Source organism: Oncorhynchus mykiss, chromosome 18, assembly GCF_057628025.1.
Source record: "Oncorhynchus mykiss isolate SJ-2025 chromosome 18, ASM5762802v1, whole genome shotgun sequence".
Classification (NCBI taxonomy): domain Eukaryota; kingdom Metazoa; phylum Chordata; class Actinopteri; order Salmoniformes; family Salmonidae; genus Oncorhynchus; species Oncorhynchus mykiss.
Genome location: NC_143039.1, coordinates 28,689,965 through 28,712,172, shown reverse-complemented (window position 1 = coordinate 28,712,172; position 22,208 = coordinate 28,689,965). Strand labels below are relative to the sequence as shown.

At 44.9% G+C, this 22,208-nt stretch overlaps 3 protein-coding genes across 3 annotated transcripts in view; all 3 read left to right on the top strand.

The window, feature by feature from the left end:
• Window positions 1–3,987, top strand: part of LOC110495814 (FERM and PDZ domain-containing protein 4) — a 67,921-nt gene extending 63,934 nt beyond the window's left edge. Inside the window, exon 16 of the mRNA XM_036952267.2 lies at window positions 80–3,987. Within this exon, the coding sequence (XP_036808162.2) occupies window positions 80–3,543 (3,464 nt within the window). The 3' untranslated portion in view covers window positions 3,544–3,987. The remainder of the gene's footprint in view (window positions 1–79) is intronic.
• Window positions 3,988–5,423: 1,436 nt separating this feature from the next.
• On the top strand, window positions 5,424–17,658 carry LOC110495813 (ribose-phosphate pyrophosphokinase 2). The gene is made up of 7 exons (XM_021571265.3): window positions 5,424–6,090; window positions 10,737–10,920; window positions 13,967–14,065; window positions 14,313–14,437; window positions 14,719–14,892; window positions 15,516–15,675; window positions 15,942–17,658. The coding sequence occupies exons 1-7, from the start codon at window positions 5,969–5,971 to the stop codon at window positions 16,032–16,034; spliced, it is 957 nt and encodes a 318-aa protein (XP_021426940.1). The 5' UTR covers window positions 5,424–5,968; the 3' UTR covers window positions 16,035–17,658.
• A 1,318-nt stretch (window positions 17,659–18,976) lies between these two features.
• On the top strand, window positions 18,977–21,358 carry LOC100136027 (beta thymosin). Its single transcript, NM_001124350.1, is given in 3 exon segments — window positions 18,977–19,019; window positions 19,978–20,090; window positions 20,466–21,358. Coding segments are annotated over 2 exon segments (132 nt in total). The 5' UTR covers window positions 18,977–19,019; window positions 19,978–19,990; the 3' UTR covers window positions 20,498–21,358.
• Window positions 21,359–22,208: the final 850 nt, after the last annotated feature.

Below are 22,208 nucleotides of genomic sequence, written 5' to 3'. Positions count from 1 at the left end.
AATAGAATTGTATTACTTTTATGTAGACAAGGTTGAAAGAAGCTCAAATTATATATTTTTTTCTCCCTGGCTCACATAGGTGTGCAAATGTCTCGAGCTTTCAGTCCTGAGTCTTCCTCTGACTCAGGCAATGAGACCAACTCCTCAGAGATGACCGAGACCATGGAGCAGGCCGCCGCCCACAAACTCTTCCACGAGAACCACAGGCGCCTCCTTATCGCCACCTCCGAAGGCTACCAGCCTCTGATGGAGGAAAAGACAGACTTCCCCATCTCGCCCAGAGTGGCCACCCAAAAGAAAGCCCACAGCCCCTCCCACCATCGAGACGGCGGGCCGCCGTCGTCCACCGCGCTCCCTAAACAGACCCTCCATCCAGATGGCATAGAGCTGGATCCAGAAACCACTGATTCTCTGACTAACCTCTCCTCCGGCTTCAGCAAGCGACCCAACTCCGTGGTTGTTGGAGGGAAACAGTTAAAAAAGTTGGCCGACACCAACGGGAAGTTCAACACGTTCAGTACCAGAGACGGCCACAGGGGGAGCCAGCTGGATGTGGAGCGTACCTCGTTCTGCGAGAGGCTGCTGAGAAGGCCGCCTCTTCCTCTACCAGAGAATTCCATCTCCATCATGGCGGAGAACCTGGCGGTGAACAGCCTGCCAAGGAGTCACCGCAGGCTGCCGCGCCCCCCTCCCCCACACCCTGAACGGACAGAGCCTGAGGAGGAACCAGGGGAGGCTGCAGTGGGGGACACTGGGGCGATGGGCGGCCAGCAGGAAGAGTACCTGGGGGGAGCGGCAGGTCCCTTCCCCTCCTCCCCTACCAAGAAGCCCCGGGATCCCCCCGGTGGACAGGGAGATGCCCCAGGGGAGCAGCGGCAGCAAGTGAGGCAAGGGGTTGCCCGGCTGTGTGAGTACCACCTAGCCAAACGGATCTCGTCCCTTCAGAGCGAGGCTCACAACTCCCTGCAGGGCTCCCAGTGCTCATCACTGGACGCGGGCTGCAGCACGGGGAGCAGCGCCTGTGGCACCCCAACGGATTCGCCCCTCTGTGCCCCCGACGGCAACCACCACCCGCTCTCCGAATCTTCCACGTCCCTCAGGGTTTTCACCTATGAGGACAAGGCTCCCCATGGCACCCCGGGCCAGATCCCTGTGGGCAGGGACCTCCACCCCCAAGCAGACCCCACACTCCTGCGGAAGATGCTGCCCAACATACACCCTCCTGGGTCAGACACCAGCAGAGAGGGTTCCCTCCGGTCGGCCAAGATGAAAGAAACCACAGGTAGTACAGCTAAAAGGAGTAACCTTCAAAATGATCTGCATGCCAAGACAGCCTGTGTAAGGGGTGCTAACCTCAAGGAGGGGAACGAGTCCTATAGGCAGCTCATTAACTACCTGACAGTGAGCCAGATGCATCAGGGAGGCAGGTTGCACAGTGCAGGCCTGGGAGGGGGAGTCAGGAAGGACACTAGGAGATATATTACCAGTAATCCCCAACTGATAGAGATGGTTAGGAGTAAAGGGAACACCATTCACCGCTATCCCTGCATGCCCCCCTCGTCCTCGTCACCCTTTCTCAGCCCGAGTCTAGTGAACCCCAATGCAGTCACCTCACGGGTTGACAAAGGCCCCCGGCCCTATCACTCCGCCACCCTGCCCGCTAAGTTGAAGAGCAATCCTGACTTGCATGCTCAGAGACCCGCTGACAGTGTTGAAGTAAGGCCCAGTGGCACAGAGAGGAGGAGCTCCTTTTCGGGCCTCGAGAGTGAGTTAGAGAGGGGCGCCATCGACCCTGAGGTCGAGCGGTTCCTGTCCCTGAGGGACAACATCCATGGTGGGGGTGGGGGCATGGTCCACAGGCCCCCCTCCAGGGCGCGGAGTGTGATGTCCCAAAGCGGTGCCAGCATCTGTGGCCCAGAGGACTGGCTCAGATCTGACTGCAGGACAAAGCATGCCATCCGACAGACTCCTAACGATTATCTCTGTTTTTCTACTGCCCCTAGTGTAGCTCGCACAGAGCAGCTGGGGACGTCACTGGGAGCGGAAGCAGGAGATCACCCATCAGCTTTCACTAAGCAGGCCAGAGCCTGTGCCACGGCTCCGCCCCCACCTCCTCCACCACCTCCTCCACCTCCCCTACCAGCCAACATGAGCACCCACAACTCCACTGTGCCAAAGCAGTCCACCGTCACATACAGACAAAACCACATCCAGTCAGTCACAGCCAGCCTCCACCACCAGTGCGAGCCCAATATGAACAGCCTCCAGAGGGGCAGGGACTCCAGTATGAACAGCCTCCACTTGGGCAGGGAACCCAGCACCAACAGCCTGCAGCGGGACAGGGAGCCCAGCATCAACAGCCTCCACTTGGGCAGGGAGCCCAGCATAAACAGCCTCCACCTGGGCAGAGAGCTCAGCACCAACAGCCTGCAGCGGGACAGGGAGCCCAGCACCAAAAGCCTCCACCTGGGCAGGGAGCCCAGCATCAATAGCCTGCAGCGGGGCAGGGAGCTCAGACGGAGCACCAGTAATGTAACGGCGGGCTCCGGGAGTGTGGAGGTGCTCTTCGACAAAGGCAGAACCAAGTGCCAGCAAGGACCAGTTGACCCCAAACTACAGAGGAGACCCACGAGGAAGAGGCTGTCGAAGAGCTACTCGCAGGGCTCAGTAGCGTCCACGTGCGGGTCGGCTGGGGGCAGAGACAGCCGGAGGGCCTCAGTGATGTTCCCCCTGCAGAAGGACGCCAAGCACATGAAGGGCTCGCAGAAGATGGACTCGAGCAGCCCCTGGAGGTGCCACGGTCCCTTCAGCTACTGCTTCTTCAAGAGGAAGAGCCAGGCAGAGGAAGATGAGGTAGAGGGGGGTGAGATGGGCGAGAGGGGCGAGAGTTCCAGGCGCTGCCATGGCAGGGAAATGGAGGAAGCAGCGTCTATCTACGGCCTGGCCACGGACGCAGCAGGCGACCAGCTCTACAGCGAGGTCCTGACCAACATGAGCTTCAGCGACCGGCTGTCGCGCATTAACACGCTCAAAGACCGCATGTACGTCTTCCCCGTTGGCTTCTCGGATGTACGCCGCGACGCCAGCGAGCTCATCGCCCTAGTGCGCTCAAGCGTAGGCAGGGGGGACTGCAGCGGCCAGGTGCCACAGATCACAGCCGACCTGTCCCAATACAAGCAGCTACTGTCCATCGAGTCTAAAGAGCTGGGGCGGGCATGTCGCAGGATGGCCCAGGCCCACGGCAGCCCAGAGGAGATGCTGCTGGCCATCACCTGCAGTTTCCAGGTGCTGTGCTGCCTGTCTGAGGCCTGCATGTGCCTGGTGAGGGGCCTGAGGGCATCAGCTGCCCAACAGCAGAGGGAGGTGGTGGCCAAGGTGGACGAGCTGGTCATGAACTACATCTGCCTGCTGCGCGCAGCCGAGGCGGCGTCCATCGGAGCGCCCAGCGACCACAGCGTCAATGCCCTGGTCCGCCACTCCAGCACCATGTCAGCCATCGCCAACGCACTCACCCGCTCCCTCAAAACGCTGCTTAGCAAGTAGTGGGACGTCCAGCCGACAGCAACGTCTTTTAGTGTTATGTACATTATACAAAGCCATACAAGACCCGGCCTTTGTAATAAGAACTGATGTTATTATAGACACCCTACTTCTTGTGTACAATTTATTGTCCATGTATATAATGTACATACAGTACATATGATACACTATATGAATATATAAATTGCTATAGACATTTTGAGAGGTCATTGGGAAGACAGGTACTCTTTAATGTGATATTGACGATGCAGTTCTAGGTTGCAGTGTGGAGAGAGAGGATTGACGTACAGCACTGAACTTGCACTGCATTTAATACTCCTTATTTCTAAATGATTTTGACATGTTTTTTTGTTTTTTTTAAACAAATACAGAGGGCATAAAACTTCACTGAAAAGACATCAAATAAGTAGGCAAGTATCTTATTAAAGAGCTTTTAAGTCGATCGGGCAGGTGTGTAATGTTTCATCATTTTTTTACAGCCTTTCATTGTATGTGTTTTAATATGACCCTCTCTGGACTAAATGGTGTCCTTCAACATTTATGTTTCAGACTGCATTTTATTTCTCCGACCATAAACATAAAAATCCACTCAATATTTTTTTTTCAGCTTCTCTGACCCATTAAAATGTTTTACATATCCGAGGGTCATGGCGTGTCTTCACTTGCTATTTCATTTGCTCCACTAATATCTTGTAGAAGAACTCCAGTAAAATAAATGTTTCACTTGTGCACCGCCTCATTTTTCTACACCCTAGGCCTAGTAGCTTTCTCTAGCTACAAAAAAAATAAATGATAATGCCATTTTGAACATGTTTCATTCTGAATTACGTCTTATTCATTTGGATATAAAACAATCTATTCATTTCAAATGAACAGGAGGCCCTTCTTTCCTAGCGTGATGCTTCTCATGTGAGCATAGTAAGAGGGAGTGTATCACCAAGGCGTTGACAAAGGTTTCTGTGTGTGGATAAAAGAGGCACTTGAGGTATCATCTGACTACAATCTCAGAGTTAAATCAAGTTAAAACACACAGATCGAAAAGCCTTAAAGGGTAAGGGGGGGGGGGGGGGGGGGGGCTGTGAGGACATTTTGAAAGACCACAATCTGTAAGGGACCATTCCTTTCCGACTCTCTGGCCAATGTGCTTTTCAACCAACACGTGTAACTATTATGCCTTGATCCCACCAAAAGTGTCATCATTTGGATATGTGTGCAACAAAAGTTCAACACTCACCTTCTGCTACCATTTCTGTTAAGCCGTCTACGCATACAGTTTGACACAGAACACACTTCAAATGCCTCTGCAACGCAAAGCTGCATACAGTTTGACACAGAACGCACTGCAAATGCCTCTGCAACGCAAAGCTGCATACAGTTTGACACAGAACGCACTGCAAATGCCTCTGCAACGCAAAGCTGCATACAGTTTGACACAGAACGCACTGCAAATGCCTCTGCAACGCAAAGCTGCATACAGTTTGACACAGAACGCACTGCAAATGCCTCTGCAACGCAAAGCTGCAAGGCAAACGCAGCGTTACTTGGAATTGAATGTACTTCTGGTGTACCAAAATGCAATGACGCTGTCGGTCTGATTGAGGCGTCAGTCAAGTCATAGTAGGCCTGATGTATATGTGGCAGGACAAGCAAATACATGATTATTTTTTAATGCCCAGTGCAGACAAAACACTTGTTTCCCCCGCTTTTATATATATTTCCACAGTATGAGGTTGGAATAATACTGTGAAATTGTGAAAATTATGATAATGTAATTTTAGTGTAAAAACTGTTTGAAAAGACCGCCTGAAATGTCAGCCTGTTTTGGTGGGATGGAGTTTTGGTCTTCCAAATAGCATGGGACCATAACGTCAGATGCCAACCGCAGAAAAAACCCACCTAAGAAGAAAGGCATCGATTTTGTCCAATGAGGAAGGGGATGGCAGCCGCAGAGAAATACTTGGGTTTGTAAGGTTGCAGGGGGTGTTGAGTAGGATTAGATAGGGTAAATAGTGGAATAGGGTGGTGTTTCTTTATCATTTTATTAAGGGCTAATAGTTGGTAGGATATTTTGTTCATTTTCCCCGACTGTATAATACTGTATCACAAATAATTGTATGTAGGTACGCCGTGAATAGCCTCATACTCCGGTACAATAGGCGGCAGTGCATGCACCTTAAATCGGATGCGAGCCGCAAAAACAATCCCAAATAAGAAGAAGAAGAAGAATTAGGAAGCGGCATTTCCGCTCTACCATGCAAACACGATTCTCACTTCCTTTTCAGTTTTAGGTCTCCTCTCGTGCTGATCTGCTATGCGTGGGCTACAACGATAATAAGTTAACTTGTTAGCTAACTTGCCCCTCGAGGGATAATTGTTGCATCCAAAATCTCCTACTCGCATAACCAAATTGCACAGACATATTTAGGACATGCCGAACATCGTGCTTTTCAGCGGGAGCTCCCACCAAGACCTGTCACAAAAAGTGGCTGATCGCCTCGGACTGGAATTGGGGAAAGTGATAACGAAGAAATTCTCCAACCAAGAAACATGGTAGGTTTACTTTTTACTCATTTCTCGTCTGTCTTTAGGTAGGTGCATGATTAGCTAATTTACCAGCTGCGTTAGCTGAGCTAGCTCGCAGGCGCTGGACGTTAACTTACTGTAGCCTGGGTCATGCATGCACATGTGCGCAAGAGTAGTAAGTTTGCCAGCTATGCGAACGTCACTGAATAACACTAGCTTGCTGACGTTATTACATCAATCACTAAATTGGCTAGTTAGTTATATCTAGTTATGTAATCACATGGTCGCGCATGCTGGTGTTCATTGTTGAGTCGTAACTTTGAAAGATACATGCTAGTTAGTTTGCGAAAAGACTCACGTGACTTGATAATAGCCAACAGTTCGTGTAAACAGAACCAACTACCGCAGCAACAGAGAACAAGGCCACGTTCAGTATGCAAACGTCTTGAAATGTTGCAGTTACAAAATGTAATGAAAGTGAGTGATATCTGTGCAGGTAGCCTAGTGGGTAAGAGGGTTGGGCCAGCAACCAAAAAGCCGGCTGTTTGAATCCCCTAACCGACTAAGTGAAAAATCGGTCGATGTGCCCTAATTGTACCTTCAGAGAGCCTCTGCTAAAATTATTATATATTTTTTTTTTTATCTGTTTTTTTTATCCGAATTGTTCCTATAATTGTTTGCCCTACTGCCACCCCTGGTTCCTTCCCTGCCCACATTGTCATGCACTTCATCCTAATTGCACCTGTAAATTGCTCTGTATATGAACCTCTGCTAAAATGATTCAAAAATAAAATATATGTTTTTCATTTATACATTTTCCTTATCTGATTTATTCCTATAATTGTTTGCCCTGCTGCCACCCTCAGTTCCATTTTAGCCTAAATGATGTCACGCGCTTAATCTAGGTTCATTTCCAGCCAGTAAGCAAACTGACCTAATTGTTCAGTAGAGATGGTAACTACATAAACCTGCGCTGGTGTATGTAGACGTTACAATACTTGCAATATGATGCAATGGGTGTGAGTGAGTTCACTGCACTTCCCCATGAACCAAGGTGAGCTAAGGTCTCCTATTGATTTAGCCTAGCTACATTACTTTGTCCCCTATGTGCAATAGTGGGTTTTTGTCAGCTATATTTATACAATAATCTGCTTTAGCATTTTGTGGATACTTTTGGAGAAAGATTGGTCTGATAGTGGGACACCTATTAAATAAGATCTTATTGTGGGATGTCCTCCTTGCAAGGACAAAGTATTAATAAGTATTAAGATCATTGCCAAGGATAGTTTTATACTCAGCTGGCCCCTCCCTGGATGTTGTGTTAAATGCTCTACACCAAAGCTTTCTCTGCCTCTTACCTTGTTCTGAACACCTCCAAAACAAAGGTCATGTGGTTTGGTAGGAAGACTGCCCCTCTCCCAACCGGTGTGATTACTGCCTCTGGGGGTTTTGGGAGTACTTGGGAGTAAGGCTAGACGGTACATTGTCCTTCACTCAGCACATAGCAAAGCTTAGGTTAAATCTGGACATGGTTTCCTTTATTGTAATCGCCCCTCTTTCCCCCAGCTGCCAAACGAACCCTGATTCAGATAACCGTCCTACCTGTGCTAGATTACGGAGATGTGATTTTATAGATCGGCAGGTAAGGGTGTTCTGGAGGGACTAGATGTTCTTTACCATTCGACCATCAGATTTGCCACCAATGCTCCTCATAGGACACATCGCTGCACTCTGTACTCTTCTGTAAACTGGTCATATCTGTATACTCGTCGCATGACCCATTGGTTGATGCTTATTTATCAAACCCTCTTAGGCCTCACTCCCCCCTATCTGAGATATCTATTGCAGCCCTCATCCTCCACATACAACACCTGTTCTGCCAATCATATTCTGTTGAAGGTCCCTGGGTTGCTCGTCTTTTCAGCTCGCTGCAGCTAGCGACTGGAACAAGCTGCAACAAACACTCAAACTGGACAGTTCTATCTCTTCATTCAAAGACTCAATCATGGACACTCTTACTGACAGTTGTGACTGCTTCGTGTGATGTATTGTCGTCTCTACCTTGCCCTTGGTGCTGTTGTCTGTGCCCAATGTTTGTACCATGTTTTGTGTTGATACCATGTTGTGTTGCTACAATGCTGTGTTGTCATGGGTCTGTCTATGTTGTGGTGTCTCTTGTCGTGTTGTCATATTTTTATTTTTCAACCCAGCCCCCGCAGGAGGCCGTCGTTGTAAATAAGAATTTGTTCTTGACGGACTTGCCTAGTTAAATAAATAAAAAGTATAAAACACACCGAGAATCTCACTGCCTATAGGTACTTAACACCGTGGGAGGCCGTTCCTTCTCTTGCAAGAACAAAAACAGAACCTGTAACTACGAACCTACTCATTCTACTCGTAGAATCGCAACGCTCATCAGTGGCCCTCAATTTGACTTTGAGCTAATCAGAGAGCACAAACCCCCGCGTGGGGAGCTAACAAAAAATATTTTAAAAAATAAGGGCATTTTCTCCCCACATCCATGGATGAGCCAGTCGCACTTCATATTAGAGGTTGACCGATTATGATTTTTCAATAGCGATACCGATTATTGGAGACCAAAAAAAGGCAATAACCATTTTATATAATATATATATATTTTTGTAATAATGACCATTACAACAATACTGAATGATCACATTTTTATTTTAACATAATATAATACATACATAAATCTATTTAGTCTCAAATAAATAATGAAACATGTTCAATTTGGTTTAAGTAATGCAAAAACAGTGTTGGAGAAGAAAGTAAAAGTGCAATATGTGCCATGTAAAGAATAGCTAACGTTTAAGTTCCTTGCTCAGAACATGAGAACATATGAATGCTGGTGGTTCCTTTTTAACATGAGTCTTCAATATTCCCAGTAAGAAGTTTTAGGTTGTTTATTATAGGAATTACAGGACTATTTCTCTCTATACCGTTTATTTCATATACCTTTGACTATTGGATGTTTTTATAGGCTCTTTAGTATTGCCAGTGTAACAGTATAGCAACACAACGACAACAGCCACCATCGAAGCAGCGTTACCCATGCAGAGCAAGGGGAACAACTACTAGAAGGCTCAGAGTGAGTGATGTTTGAAACGCAATTAGCGCACGTTAACTAGCTAGCCATTTCACTTCGGTTACACCAGCCTCATCTTGGGAGTTGATAGGCTTGAAGTCATAAACAGCGCAATGCTTGACGCACAATGAAGAGCTGCTGGCAAAACGCACGAAAGTGCTGTTTGAATGAATGTTTACACGCCTGCTTCTGCCTACCACCGCTCAGTCAGATACTTAGATGCTTGTATGCTCAGATTATATGCAACGCAGGACAAGCTAGATAATATCTAGTAATATCATCAACCATGTGTAGTTAACTAGGGATTATGATTGTTATTTATAAGATAAGTTTAATGCTAGTTAGCAATTTACCTTGGCTTACTGCAAGGCAGTTAACCCACCGTTCCTTATTTTCACATTTCATTATTTACTTGAGGCTAAATTGATTTTATTGATGTATTACATTTAAGTTAAAATAAGTGTTCATTCAGTATTGTTGTAATTGTCATTATTACAAATGAATAAATAAGAATTGGCCGATTTTAATCAGCTTTTTTGGTTCTCCAATAATCCGTATCGGCATTGAAAAATCGTAATCGGTCAACCTCTAGTTCTTAGCTAACCGTTTATGTTTGGGGGAGGTCGGGAACATATTTTTTAACTGGTTATCTTATTATTTCATCAAACAGTGCGCTTAAAGCATCAGACAAGCTCAGTGCATACTGTTGATTTTATTAACTTAAGGTGTGCCTTTATATGGGAAAAATACGTTTTAAAAACGAATCGATTGGTCGAAAGAACACTCTCGGTCGATCACTTTTTTTTTATTTTTTATACTCTGCGACAGTCCTAGTCTGTACAGTAGCGGTGGGTCTCGTGTCTCCTCACGTCTTGCTTACGCTCTCCCCTTAGAACACAGATTCCCTCGTGCCTCCTCTTCTGGGTGGTTCAGATAGGTAGACCAGCTGTTGCGTTAATTGCGTCTCTTGGTCAGATGTGAGCACATGACTGCAGCGGAGGTAGGGAAAGGGGGTTGGTCTGTCTGGAATTTTTCAGACGTTTCTTTTTTTTAACTTGTTTTGATGCCTGAAACTTGTGGAGAAGTGTGTGTGTGTGTGTGTGTGTGTGTGTGTACACTGATTCCCGGAAGTCTGCTTTTCCACACGCACTTTCAAATAAGAGTTCTCATGTGAGGCTAGTTAGTCAATGTTAAGCTCGTTCCGGTCACTCCAATTTACTGTACCAGACCTCCATCAGTCCTCCGCTTTTGGTGTGCAGTTATGTTACTGTGTTGTTGAAAAGTGATTCTTGGTGCAGTATCTTTCATGAGTGAGTAGCAGTTGCCCTTTTTTCTAAGCATACCTTGTAGGGGGAGGGGAGATGGCCTAGTTGATAAAGGGCCTTGGTGAGAAGATTATGATCAGCCTTCTCCGTCAGGGTTTAGGAGCAATAGGCGAGGAGGGAGGAATGATCTTCTCTACCTCAGTGTGGAGGTGAGTGTGGGGTTCCGTGGTGGTGGTAAGAATTATGATCCTCATCCTTTCCTTAACATGCCACTAAATAATAATGCCGCTTCTCTTGGTCAGCGTGGAGATCGGGGAGAGCGTGCGCGGCGAGGACGTCTACATTGTGCAGAGCGGCTGCGGCGAGATCAACGACAACCTGATGGAGCTGCTGATCATGATCAACGCGTGCAAGATCGCCTCGTCGTCCCGAGTCACCGCCGTCATCCCCTGCTTCCCCTACGCCCGGCAGGATAAAAAAGACAAGGTAAGCTTACCTTCCGGGCTGCTCCTAGGCACAAATAAGTCACGACTATGATTCACTGTGTGGTGTTCAGTATGTAGTGCAAAACGTAGCATATTTACATTACCAGTCAAAAGTTTGGACACACCTACTCATTCAAGGGTTTTTATTTGTACTATTTTCTGTATTGTATAATAATAGTGAAGACATCAAAACTATGAAATAACAAATGGAATCATGTAGTAACCAACAAAGTGTTAAACAAATCAAAATATATTTGAGATTCTTCAAATCAAAATATATTTCACATTTGGAGAACCTCAAAGTAGCCACCCGTTGCCTTGATGACAGGTTTGCACACTCTTGGCATTCTCTCAACCAGCTTCATGAGGTAGTCACCTGCAATTCATTTCAATTAACAGGTGTGCCTTGGTAAAAGTTAAATGGTGGAATTGATTTCCTTCCTCTGTTGTGTTGTGACAAGGTAGGGGTGGTATACAGGCGATAGCTCTATTTGGTAAAAGACCAAGTCCATATTATGGCAAGAACAGCTCGAATAAGCAAAGAGAAACGGCAGTCCATCATTACTTTAAGACATGAATGTCAGTCAATCCGGAAAATGTCCAACTTCTAAAGTTTCTTCAAGTGCAGTTGAAAAACCATCAAGCACTATGATGAAACTGGCTCTCATGAGGACTGAATAAATGCTTCACCGAGTTCAAGTAACAGACACATCTCAACATCAACTGTTCAGAGGAGACTGTGTGAATCAGGCCTTCTTGGTCGAATTACTGCAAAGAAACCACTACTAAGAAGAGACTTGCTTGGACCAAGAAACACAAGCAATGGATATTAGACCCGTGGAAATCTGCCCTAATTTTACATTTTTGGTTCCAACCACTGTGTTTTTGTGAGACCCAGAGTAGGTGAACGGATGATCTCTGCATGTATTGTTCCCACCGCGAAGCATGGCGGTGGTGTAGGGGTGCTTTGCTGGTGACACTGATTTAGAATTTAAGGATTCACACTTAACCAGCATGGCTACCACAGCATTCTGCAGCAATATGCCATCCCATCTTGTTTACGCTTAGAGGGACTATAATTTGTTTTTCAACAGGACAGTGACCCAACACACCTCCAGGCTGTGTAAGGGCTATTTGACCAAGGAGAGTAATGGAGTGCTGCATCAGATGTCCTGGCCTCCACAATCACCCGACCTCAACCCAGTTGAGATGGTTTAGGATAAGTTGGACCGCAGAGTGAAGGAAAAGCTGCCAACAAGTGCTCAGCATATGTGGGAGCTCCTTCAAGACTGTTGGAAAAGCATTCCAGGTGAAGCTGGTTGAGACGGCTAAGAGTGTACAAAGCTGTCATCAAGGCAAAAGGGCAGCTACTTTGAGATTCTTCAAATGTGAATGTCATCCAATAACTTCTGTGTTACTACACAAAAACCATATGAGAAATACAGCATCTACCAAATATAGCTGTCGGTTTGAATCAGAGCATGGTTCATGACCCGACAACAATTAGGCCTAATTCTCGTTAACAGTTCGTGCTAATGTTACTTAACTGAAAGTTGACGTCAGGCATTCCAAGAGGGGAGAAAGGGTTCACAGACCACCGCTTATCTGGTAAATGATTGTCACACACTGTTCCAGTTAATAAAGTAACAACAGTTTCCTCATGTAGCAAGCCAGTTGTTCTAAGGCCAATCCAACATTCCACCGTTTCTCACTCTTTCTCTCTCCATCAACCCAAAGACAGTGTATCAAGCACCAGTTACTATCATGAGACCCTAAGCATGAGATATCTTAACGTTTTGGAGCATATTTAACCTTTATTTAACAAGGCAAATCAGTCTAGAGCAAATTCTTATTTACAATGACGGTCTACTCCGGCCAAACCCAGACGACGCTGGGCCAATTGTGCGCCGCCCTATGGGACTCCCAATCACAGGCCGGATGTGATACAGCCTGGATTCGAACCAGGTTTGAGATAACCAGCACTGAGATGCAGTGCCTTAGACCGCTGCGCCACTCTGGAGCCCTGTTATGTTTTCTAACATGAAGGTGTAACATGCCAGACCCCAAAGGCCCCTCTATTGTAGTGGCATACTGTAGCCCAGTGTCTCCCTGCTCTGGTACTCCAGTGTACCCCCAACAGCACACATTTTTGTTGTAGCCCGGGCTGACTTAACTGATTCAAGGTCATGTCTAGCAGGGATCCTGCTAATGTCAGTGACGTCATAACTTGTATATTCGAGGTCACGTTGGAGAATTTTTGCAATTTAGCTAGCCCTTTTCCTAACCTTACTTCAATGTTCCTAACCTGCTTTGAAAAGTCACTTCTGCATCCCATCTAGAAACCCTGATTCAACTCATTGAGGGCTTGATGATTAGTTGCATCAGGTGTGCATGTCTGGGCCTACAACAAAAATGCGTGCTGTAGGGGTTACTGGAGGACACGTTGGGAAATACATCTGTAGCCTATACAAACACTCTGAACTACAAGTTCTAGAACAGGACATAACAGATTTCTCACAGAGGGTTTACTTACGTTTGTAAATCAAAGTTCAATACAAGAAGGATTTAGACGGGGTATGTTTGATTATACCAAATGATGGATGTTTAATACCACATGTTGGCCTATCACTGTTGTCTTTTCCCTGAGGCATGTTAAATCCATTCATGGCACTGTGGAATGTGACCTAGTACAAAATTGAAACAAGTTGAAACAAGCATCTTGCCAGAGTTGAACTTGTGTGTGTAAATTAAGTAACCTGGGAGTTGTGATTTGTCCCCTGAAACCAGAATCTCTACGGTCACCTTGTGCTGCTATTTGGCTACAGAGGGCTGTGTGTGCATTAACCGCAGAAGACTAAGATGTCTGTGTTGAACACGCGACAACCTGTAGCCAACAAGGATTGTGTTCCTTGTGGAGGAGCAGAGGATTTAGACTTCACTAGTTATTTAAGTCCAGGGCGTTTTACTGTAGTACTACAATTGTTGCCACGCTAAATAATTCAATTGTGTGCTTCATTTGAAAGAGCCTGTAACTCCCTCTGTCCCAGAGTCGCGCTCCCATCTCAGCCAAGCTGGTGGCCAACATGCTGTCTGTAGCCGGCGCCGACCACATCATCACAATGGACCTCCACGCCTCGCAGATCCAGGTAGGCAGCATCCAACACGTCACAGCAATGCAATTGCAGGGTGCAGTTTCCCCTGTCGATTTAAATTAAGTTATATTGAATTGAAACGACTAGTAGTAGTTGCTCAATTTTAGTTTCATTCCAAGTTATGGCAGTGAAGTCTGAAGTTGTCGCTATGTTTTTGCTCAATATTGGGCTAATCGGAGAGGCTGTATATTATTATGTTAAAGGGGAAATGTTTGAAACTTTTTCTGGTCTCTCTCTGTAGGGATTCTTCGACATCGCCGTGGACAACCTGTATGCAGAGCCCGCGGTCCTCCAGTGGATCCGGGAGAACATTCCAGAGTGGAAGAACAGCTGCATTGTGTCCCCTGACGCTGGAGGAGCCAAACGGTAATAACCAATTCAACGTGGCAGGGTCACATGAACCAGGTACGGCTGGTCCTGAGGTCTTCAACAATGTGGAAAAGCTATGGGGAAAGTCAGAAATGTTTGGACCTGTTCATCTCTCCCTTGTTTAACCTTTCATTGGGGTTTGTTTGTACTTGTCCATCTTCGAGATGAGTAATGCTCGACTTCTGGAGGTCATGCGAATGAGATGCTATTTTCAGCTGAGCGCTGACATGCATATCTCATATTTCTCATATTTCTTTGTTTGAAATTCCTGTATCCAGAGTGACCTCCATAGCTGACCGGCTGAATGTGGAGTTTGCCCTCATCCACAAGGAGAGGAAGAAGGCCAACGAGGTGGACCGCATGGTCCTGGTCGGAGACGTGAAGGACCGCGTGGCCATCCTGGTCGACGACATGGCCGACACCTGCGGCACCATCTGCAAAGCTGCTGAGAAGTGAGCGACCACACGTGTGTGTGTGTGTGTGTGTGTACACTCACACAGCTCCTAATAGCCCCAAAGTTATTCTACCATGGCCTTGATCTAGTTTATTTGTGTTTGGCTTGTGGTGTCAATACAAGTCAGTATTTATAGATGGTTGCTATGTAGCCTCATCTGTTGAGCATCCGTTGATCTCAAATCACCGTATTGGTTATTGACCTGATCCACTGTATCAAACCTAATGAGATAGATTGTGTAAAGGGTGAGGAGTGATGTGGAGACTCAAAATCCACTCAGGGTTTTTTTCTGAATGGGGGCTTGCTCAAATGTAGAAGCCCTCCTGTTTGCTGCAGTTACAAAACGTATCTGTTTTTAAAGCAAGTTTTCTGCTATTTTTATTTTACTGTTTGAAAAGGGGAAAAACCTGGAAGTCATTATCGTTTGTTCCAGTCTCAACCATGGCTCCCGTTTCATTGTCTCTCTGAAACTCTTCAACATTTCACTCTTCTATTTGATGCTTGTGCATATTTCATTTTTCTACTTTGCTCATATGCATTATTTTATCTGACTTTCAAACGCAGTTTCCATATTACTGTCACATTGTTTTTTTATATTACACCACTCATATCTCTCTCTAGATTGATTGATGCCGGTGCGATCAAGGTCTATGCTATCCTCACGCACGGCATATTTTCCGGTCCGGCCATCACGCGCATCAACGATGCTCCCTTCGAGGCCGTGGTGGTCACCAACACCATCCCCCAGGAGGAGAAGATGAAGTCGTGCCCAAAGATACAGGTACCCACTGTCCAGATGGGCGCACTTCCTGTTTACTCACACGTCCTGGTACCTTTTAGCCAATGAGGTTTGAGGAATCCCTTTGTTGATACATGCAGCATTTTGCCTCTCCCATGTCTCGAAACTGTACCTTGCTGCTGTTAGAGCTAACCATTCCAACCAGGATTGATTGGCTGCCCTATAGGTTACCTGACCTGAGGCACTGGTTGATGGCGGTCTGCTATAGAGATGTATCTATTATGTTGTATTTCTATGGTCTCCACCAGATCATAGATATAGCCATGATCCTGGCCGAGGCGATCAGGAGAACCCACAACGGCGAGTCGGTGTCCTACCTCTTCAGCCACGTTCCCTTGTAAAGGATGGCCACGAGCAGAGGCCACAGCAGCCATTTCCTCTCCTCATGGTCCAATCAGCTCGCACCTTCAATGACCCCCCTGAAGTCCTTAAACCCTGACGGTTTGGGCCAATTACATGTGACCGATTCCTGAAGGCCACGCCCACTTTCCCAGCTCCGTTGTTCCGTGTGGAGACCCAAGAAAGAGTATCACCTCCTCTGAGACCAGCAAGTTTATATTTATGCGTATTACCATGTTAAGATTTCCTTACTGTGTTGGTTCAATATCATGCTTTGCCAGCCTTGCCACCCAAGGGATCTGGCTGTCGTTTTAACCGAAGGTCCATTGCCTAACAATGTTCCTGTTTGTTGTACCTCATTTTCCTTCCATTTCACTATAAATGAAAGCATTCCATTGTGTGATGTCACTTCTTGATTCATCTGACTGTTCTAACCTGCTCTCTGGAGAATCTGCAACGCTGTTGGTTTTTAGAGGCACCTTTGTTTCATCAATACACACCGATTACGAAATACCAGGGTCCTATTCACTAGACTAAAAACAGTAGCAAATGGGGAGGGACTATCTGTACAATAAGAAATGCCTGTCTTAATTTTCTGTTGCAGGATTTTTTGCTACGGTGTGTGCTAGTGCTAATCAATGCCACCTAGGGTTGTTTAGTCATCAACAGCTGATTTGTTTTTGATTTCTTTATTTCTTTAACCAGCAACATTTTGGTTAGTGTGGGACTTTTTTCTCTCAAAAAAATCTAGAGTAGAGGCTGTATTTGTTCAACCAGTAAATAGATTCCTACATAATGTTTAAGCATCTATCTAGCATTGTCTTCTTAACGTCCCAATATTGTATCATGGAATTCAATTCAGATATGAGAGAGACCGTTTGGAAGCATTTCCACAATTTCTGGCATTCTAGTTTCAAACATTATTTCGTTAGTGCCACGTTACAAGGCCAAATCTGATTTGCCATTTTAGTTTCCTTCATTTAGTATGCCCCTGGTGGTGCACTCCCTCTTGTGACGGACTGGTGTCATTGCAGGGCCTCATGCTCACTTTCGTATTTCTGATTTACCATCTTGAAATTGCTAATTTACTAAAACTCCCAACACCACTACTAATCTCCTGCTGCCCAGTTTTTCAACAGTTATCTTTTCAGATTTCGGCGATAGGATAGGATGAAATTAATAGAACGGGTATCCAAATTCAAGTCAATGATACACCCGCTGTATTTATGTAAAGTTAATCCGATCCGATTGCCGAAATCTGATCCGATAACTTGGAACAACTGGGGACAGTACCTCTGTATATCAAGTTTATCCATTTCTCAAAGGGTGATTGGTCGAACAACCCACACCCATAAGGTCATGAAGTATAATAATTCTACTTTCCTCATGTCTTGAATATATATATATATATTCAAGTATTAGTTGAGGAAAAAGTTATAATGTATGAGTAACTCCTCTGCGTTCATTTTCTCCTGTTGTACGGTGAGTGTGCGCCAAAGGCATTCTTCAGAACGAATTAGCGGATGGGTTGAAAGCTGCTGGCGGACAGGCAGCCACACGTTTTTTTTGTTTTTTTTTACACCACCAGGGTTTTCATTGACAATAAAAACTTTGACAATGACATGACATAATGCTTGACTCTCTTTTCTTTGGCCTTTGGTTACTGAGGATCCTCAGATGAATTGTTATAGACAGTACACTGTTATTTTCCCTATGGGGGGGGGGGGGTTGTGTGATCCCATTGGAAGATGTGAGTAATTGGGTGGCCATTTGAGGAGCATGTGTTGCTACTCATTGCACCATAATCTTATTGCAGTGCCATGTGAGAGCAAGGACCTTGGTTGAATTAATGTTTGTCAATTGCAGGTCTTTAGAAAGGCAAGTTCACCAAACTGGGCATGCAACACTACCACCCAACCACCATCTAGGATCAGGTCCTCCTTGACCATGTAATCTTATTAATTGTGATCTAGAAGGCTAAACTGGTACTAGATCAGCACTCCTAGTCTGAGACGCTTTGCCCTGGACTCCCATCCAAGGACCAACCAGAACGAATATCCTTGTTTAGGCTCAGACTGAGACAACTGCCAACAAGGGGGATGCTTGTTGGTGTGGCTGATGGCTACAGCCATATATAGTGTGTGTATGTATGTATATATATATATATATATATATATATATATATATATATATATATATATATATATATATATATATATATATATATATCCTGACGGTGGGGGGTTGCCTTATTACTGCCTTGACACGCTCTGTATGGGGAGTTGGCAACAGTTTCTCAGACATGAGGACTGTCATTTTTGATTCCTTAGTGATGGATAGTGGCTGATGAAAAGATCCATAGCTGGCGTCCACGTGCTTATTAGGTATTTAATCTGAACCAGGCCAAACTATCACGTAACCATAACAACATACTTCACAAAGGATCATCAGGTGAAAATAAGACATAAGTGCTATTAGATACAATTTGCCAGCGGGAATAATCATATGGGTTTGTTCATATAGACCATATAACTACTGGATCGAACAGAGTTAATAGAAGGGACATGTTTTTTTTTCTCTTTTAGAAATCAACGGGTGTAAGAAAAAGTCACATGATAATGGTGATAAATACAGTATGTGATACCTCCATTTTCCGACAGGTGGCGTCTTGTGCATACTTCTCTCTGTGGTGCCTGAAACTCGGTGAATAAAGTGATTAAAAACACATCTGTGAAATTTTGGACACGTATCACGTCTCCATAATTTGTTCAAATTCCCGCCGTTGAAAATTTAGGTTCAAATGTTGTATTCTAATTTTAATATAGCATGTATTTAATGTCCAAATCGCTCCTGGATGGAAGCTGTGTGATGACGTCAGACTCATTTGCATATTGCTCAGTATATCTCCTATGCTTGCGCAAAGGCGGGACACACTGCTGCAACGCGAAGCCTGGAGAAGTACAATTAGTCAATCAGTCCCAACTTTGGTAAGCACTGATATTCATATTAACTTTATGGTATTGGTCATATAAAAGTAGGATGCCTGATATCTGCTGAAATGCTGCCAGAATAGTGTAACTAACCTGAATTTATCCTTGCGAGAACATTCTAACCTGTACCATGCCAAGGACAAAAGGTGCGACTAGAAAGATGTTTGGATGGGTGCAACCTTTTTTCTTTTTTTTTTTTAAAGAAACATCTAACTAGTAAAATAGAAACGACTGGATATGTGTTATATTTGAGGTTCGTTGTGTAACACTAGCCATATCAGTCTATATCCTTTGTTCAGATTGTTTGTGGTGGCGATAGGCTACAGTCAATTGTCTAAGTCATGCGTAATAACATTTGAAAAGTGCCATTAGATAGATAGTATGTAATGACACGTATAGTCATGAATGGGCCTATTTGAGGGAGTCGCGGTACAATTTGGGAGCCTATCTTCGAAGGTAAAGCGGATCTGGGCGGTGGTTCTCCAGATTGCGCTGCCCAAGGGAGAGGCGAGTCTTAGACCAAACATGTGGAATTGACGTCTGATCAGCGTTGTAGACAAATATTTTTTAAATGCATATAATATGCAGTATCTTTATACTTTAACCGTTGATTTGAACGCATAGTTGGTTATGTGTGGCCAACCGCTTTTTCTCTTTTCGGCGTTCTCAACATGGGAACGCGTATTGTTATGTAAATGTTAATTTTGGGGAATATTAGGCGCCATTCATTGTGGGGTGCGGTTTTGTGCCCCTGTGTGTGACATGGTCCCTGAATTGGGTAACGGGATGTGAGGCAAATTGCACCAGGCTCTGCTTGAGGCGAACAAAAGAATTGCAGGCGCACTACTTGCACGTTTTGGTCACGTCCCTAGTTGCGCACTTGAGGAAAATATATTGTGGCTGCAGTACTGTCTGCGCATATGTTTAATTAAAACAATGCTTCTCGTTTTGACAGATTCTTCGCAATCATGTCTGACAAGCCAAATCTCGAGGAGGTCGCCAGCTTCGACAAGACCAAGCTGAAAAAGACCGAGACGCAGGAGAAGAATCCGCTGCCGACTAAAGAAAGTAAGGATACAGACATTTATGCAATAGTCTGACATTATGATATGACACATGAATACTATATTTAAAAAAAAAAATCTTAATAGACCTATCCCACTGGGCACACACTGGTTGAATCAACGTTGATTTCGATGAAATTGTTGAACCAATGTCTGCCCAGTGGGATGCATCATAAGAAGGCTACTGTAGGCCTACGGGTACTTCTATAGAATTTAATCCTACCTTTTCAATAGTAACATTGTGTGTCTAAGCTACGCTACAGTAGACATGATAGGCCTAGGGTAAGTGAAAGACCATTTATGCCTCAAGGGTGTTGCCAGTGAGATTCTCATCACTGTTTTTTTGTCTCTCTGTCTCTCTCTCTCTTTCTGTTCCCAGCCATTGAACAGGAGAAGCAGGCGTCGTCGTGAAGACCATCCCTCCGTCATGCACTGTACACCCCCTCCTCCTGCATTGCCTTCTTTTCACTCACTTCTTTTTAGCTGTATAACTTGTCAAGAGAAAACCGACCAACAACACAAAGCTGCACTGCGATGGATGACCATCCATGTCCAGGAGCTGACCCCGCCCCTCCTACCACCTCCACCAATAGAGGAGCAGGCCCTCGCCTAGCCAGGCCAGGAATGAGGAAGTACTACCAACCAACCAGGGGCGGTACGGTGAACGGTACCAAAGTTGTCGGGTGTGGTGTCCAAACATCAACACGGGGTAGAGAGGGCTACAGGATGTGGGCGTGGCCTTGGATCTAGGAAGTTGCGTCTCTCGTTCGACATCCAATTTCCTGTGTGGCCTCTTGTCGACCTGGTAACACATGCCCCAACGGTCTCCGGCTTTTTATATTTTAGTTTCGGAAAAATGCAAAACCTTTTTTTGTTTTTACACTGGTAATATGATTAACATACCCATCGGTTAATACAAGTTTTCTGTCAGATATTTTTTTTATCGAACCAAGGATGAAAAAACATAATCCATCTAGTCTTGGGAGATACTCGCGTGGACTTTATTTACGTTGATGTTTTTAAAACGTTTATTGTACGGTGACCTTTTTTATCGATGTGATTTGGGATAAGCTTTTTGTGTTGCACCCTGTCTCTGAATTGTTTAATATTGTAAGGAAAAAAGATCATTACTGGAAATTAATTCCATGTGTTCTGCAGTCGATCAAATTATTTGGAGTTTTCTAAATTCCCAGCAGTCATGTTAATCTACCACATACCATTACCAATAATGGAAACGTTGAAATGTTGTAATAAAAAAACAATTTGTTTCTATGAAGTGAATTGCGACATGCTTTCTTTATCCATGCATTTTTTTTAAAACTTAGTGTACCACCCACGTTCCTTATGTGTCAACTAAGGCCAAATCTCTGGTCTGCCGACTAACCCACATTTCGTGCTCTACACAACCCATGGGCGATGACCCTTGAACCTGCAATGCTATGAGGCTGTTTGCACTGGGAAAATCCACTCAAGAACCACAATATTTTGATTGATGTATTTTACAAATTTAACTAGACAAGTCGGTTGACAACAAATGGTTAATTACAATGACAGCCTACTAGGGAGCAGGTTAACAGCCCTGTTCAGGGGGCAGAACAACAAATTTTTACTTTTGACAGCTCGGGGATTCGAACGAACAACCTTTCGGTTACTGGCCAATGCTTTAACTACTAGGTTACCTGCTGCCCCAATATCTTTGGGTATTTTACTCATTAGTCCACTGTTGATACAGTCCCAACATTTTTATGTCAGCAGTCAAGTTTTCAAAATGAATCAACGTGATGTGGCAGGTGACAATTTGCTTCTTGAAAATCCTATATCTGGAAAACTTGACTGCTGACATGCAAAATATTTGGGACTGTCAACAGTGAACTAATACACATATCTTTTTTTTAAAGAGAGTTTGAGTAAATGTACCCTTTTTAAAGGCATATCCAGGACATTTCAATTAAGAATGCAGTACTCTATTTCCAGAAAGATCCATGATGATTAAGGCCTTTTATGCCATGTGACATCTCAGACTCGGCATTGATTATTACACACATTCAGTATCAGCTCAGGCATTGTAGACACTTAGTTGAGAGAAAAAAGTAGTGGCTGCGTTCATATCTACTGTTATTCA

Excerpts from the sequence above, each read along its gene's own strand:
- LOC110495813 (XM_021571265.3), top strand. The coding sequence starts at position 5,969 with ATGCCGAACATCGTGCTTTTCAGCGGGAGCTCCCACCAAGACCTGTCA. Across the intron at positions 14,438-14,718 it reads GACGCTGGAGGAGCCAAACG|AGTGACCTCCATAGCTGACC; the intron begins GTAATAACCAAT and ends TCCTGTATCCAG. Across the intron at positions 14,893-15,515 it reads ATCTGCAAAGCTGCTGAGAA|ATTGATTGATGCCGGTGCGA; the intron begins GTGAGCGACCAC and ends ATCTCTCTCTAG.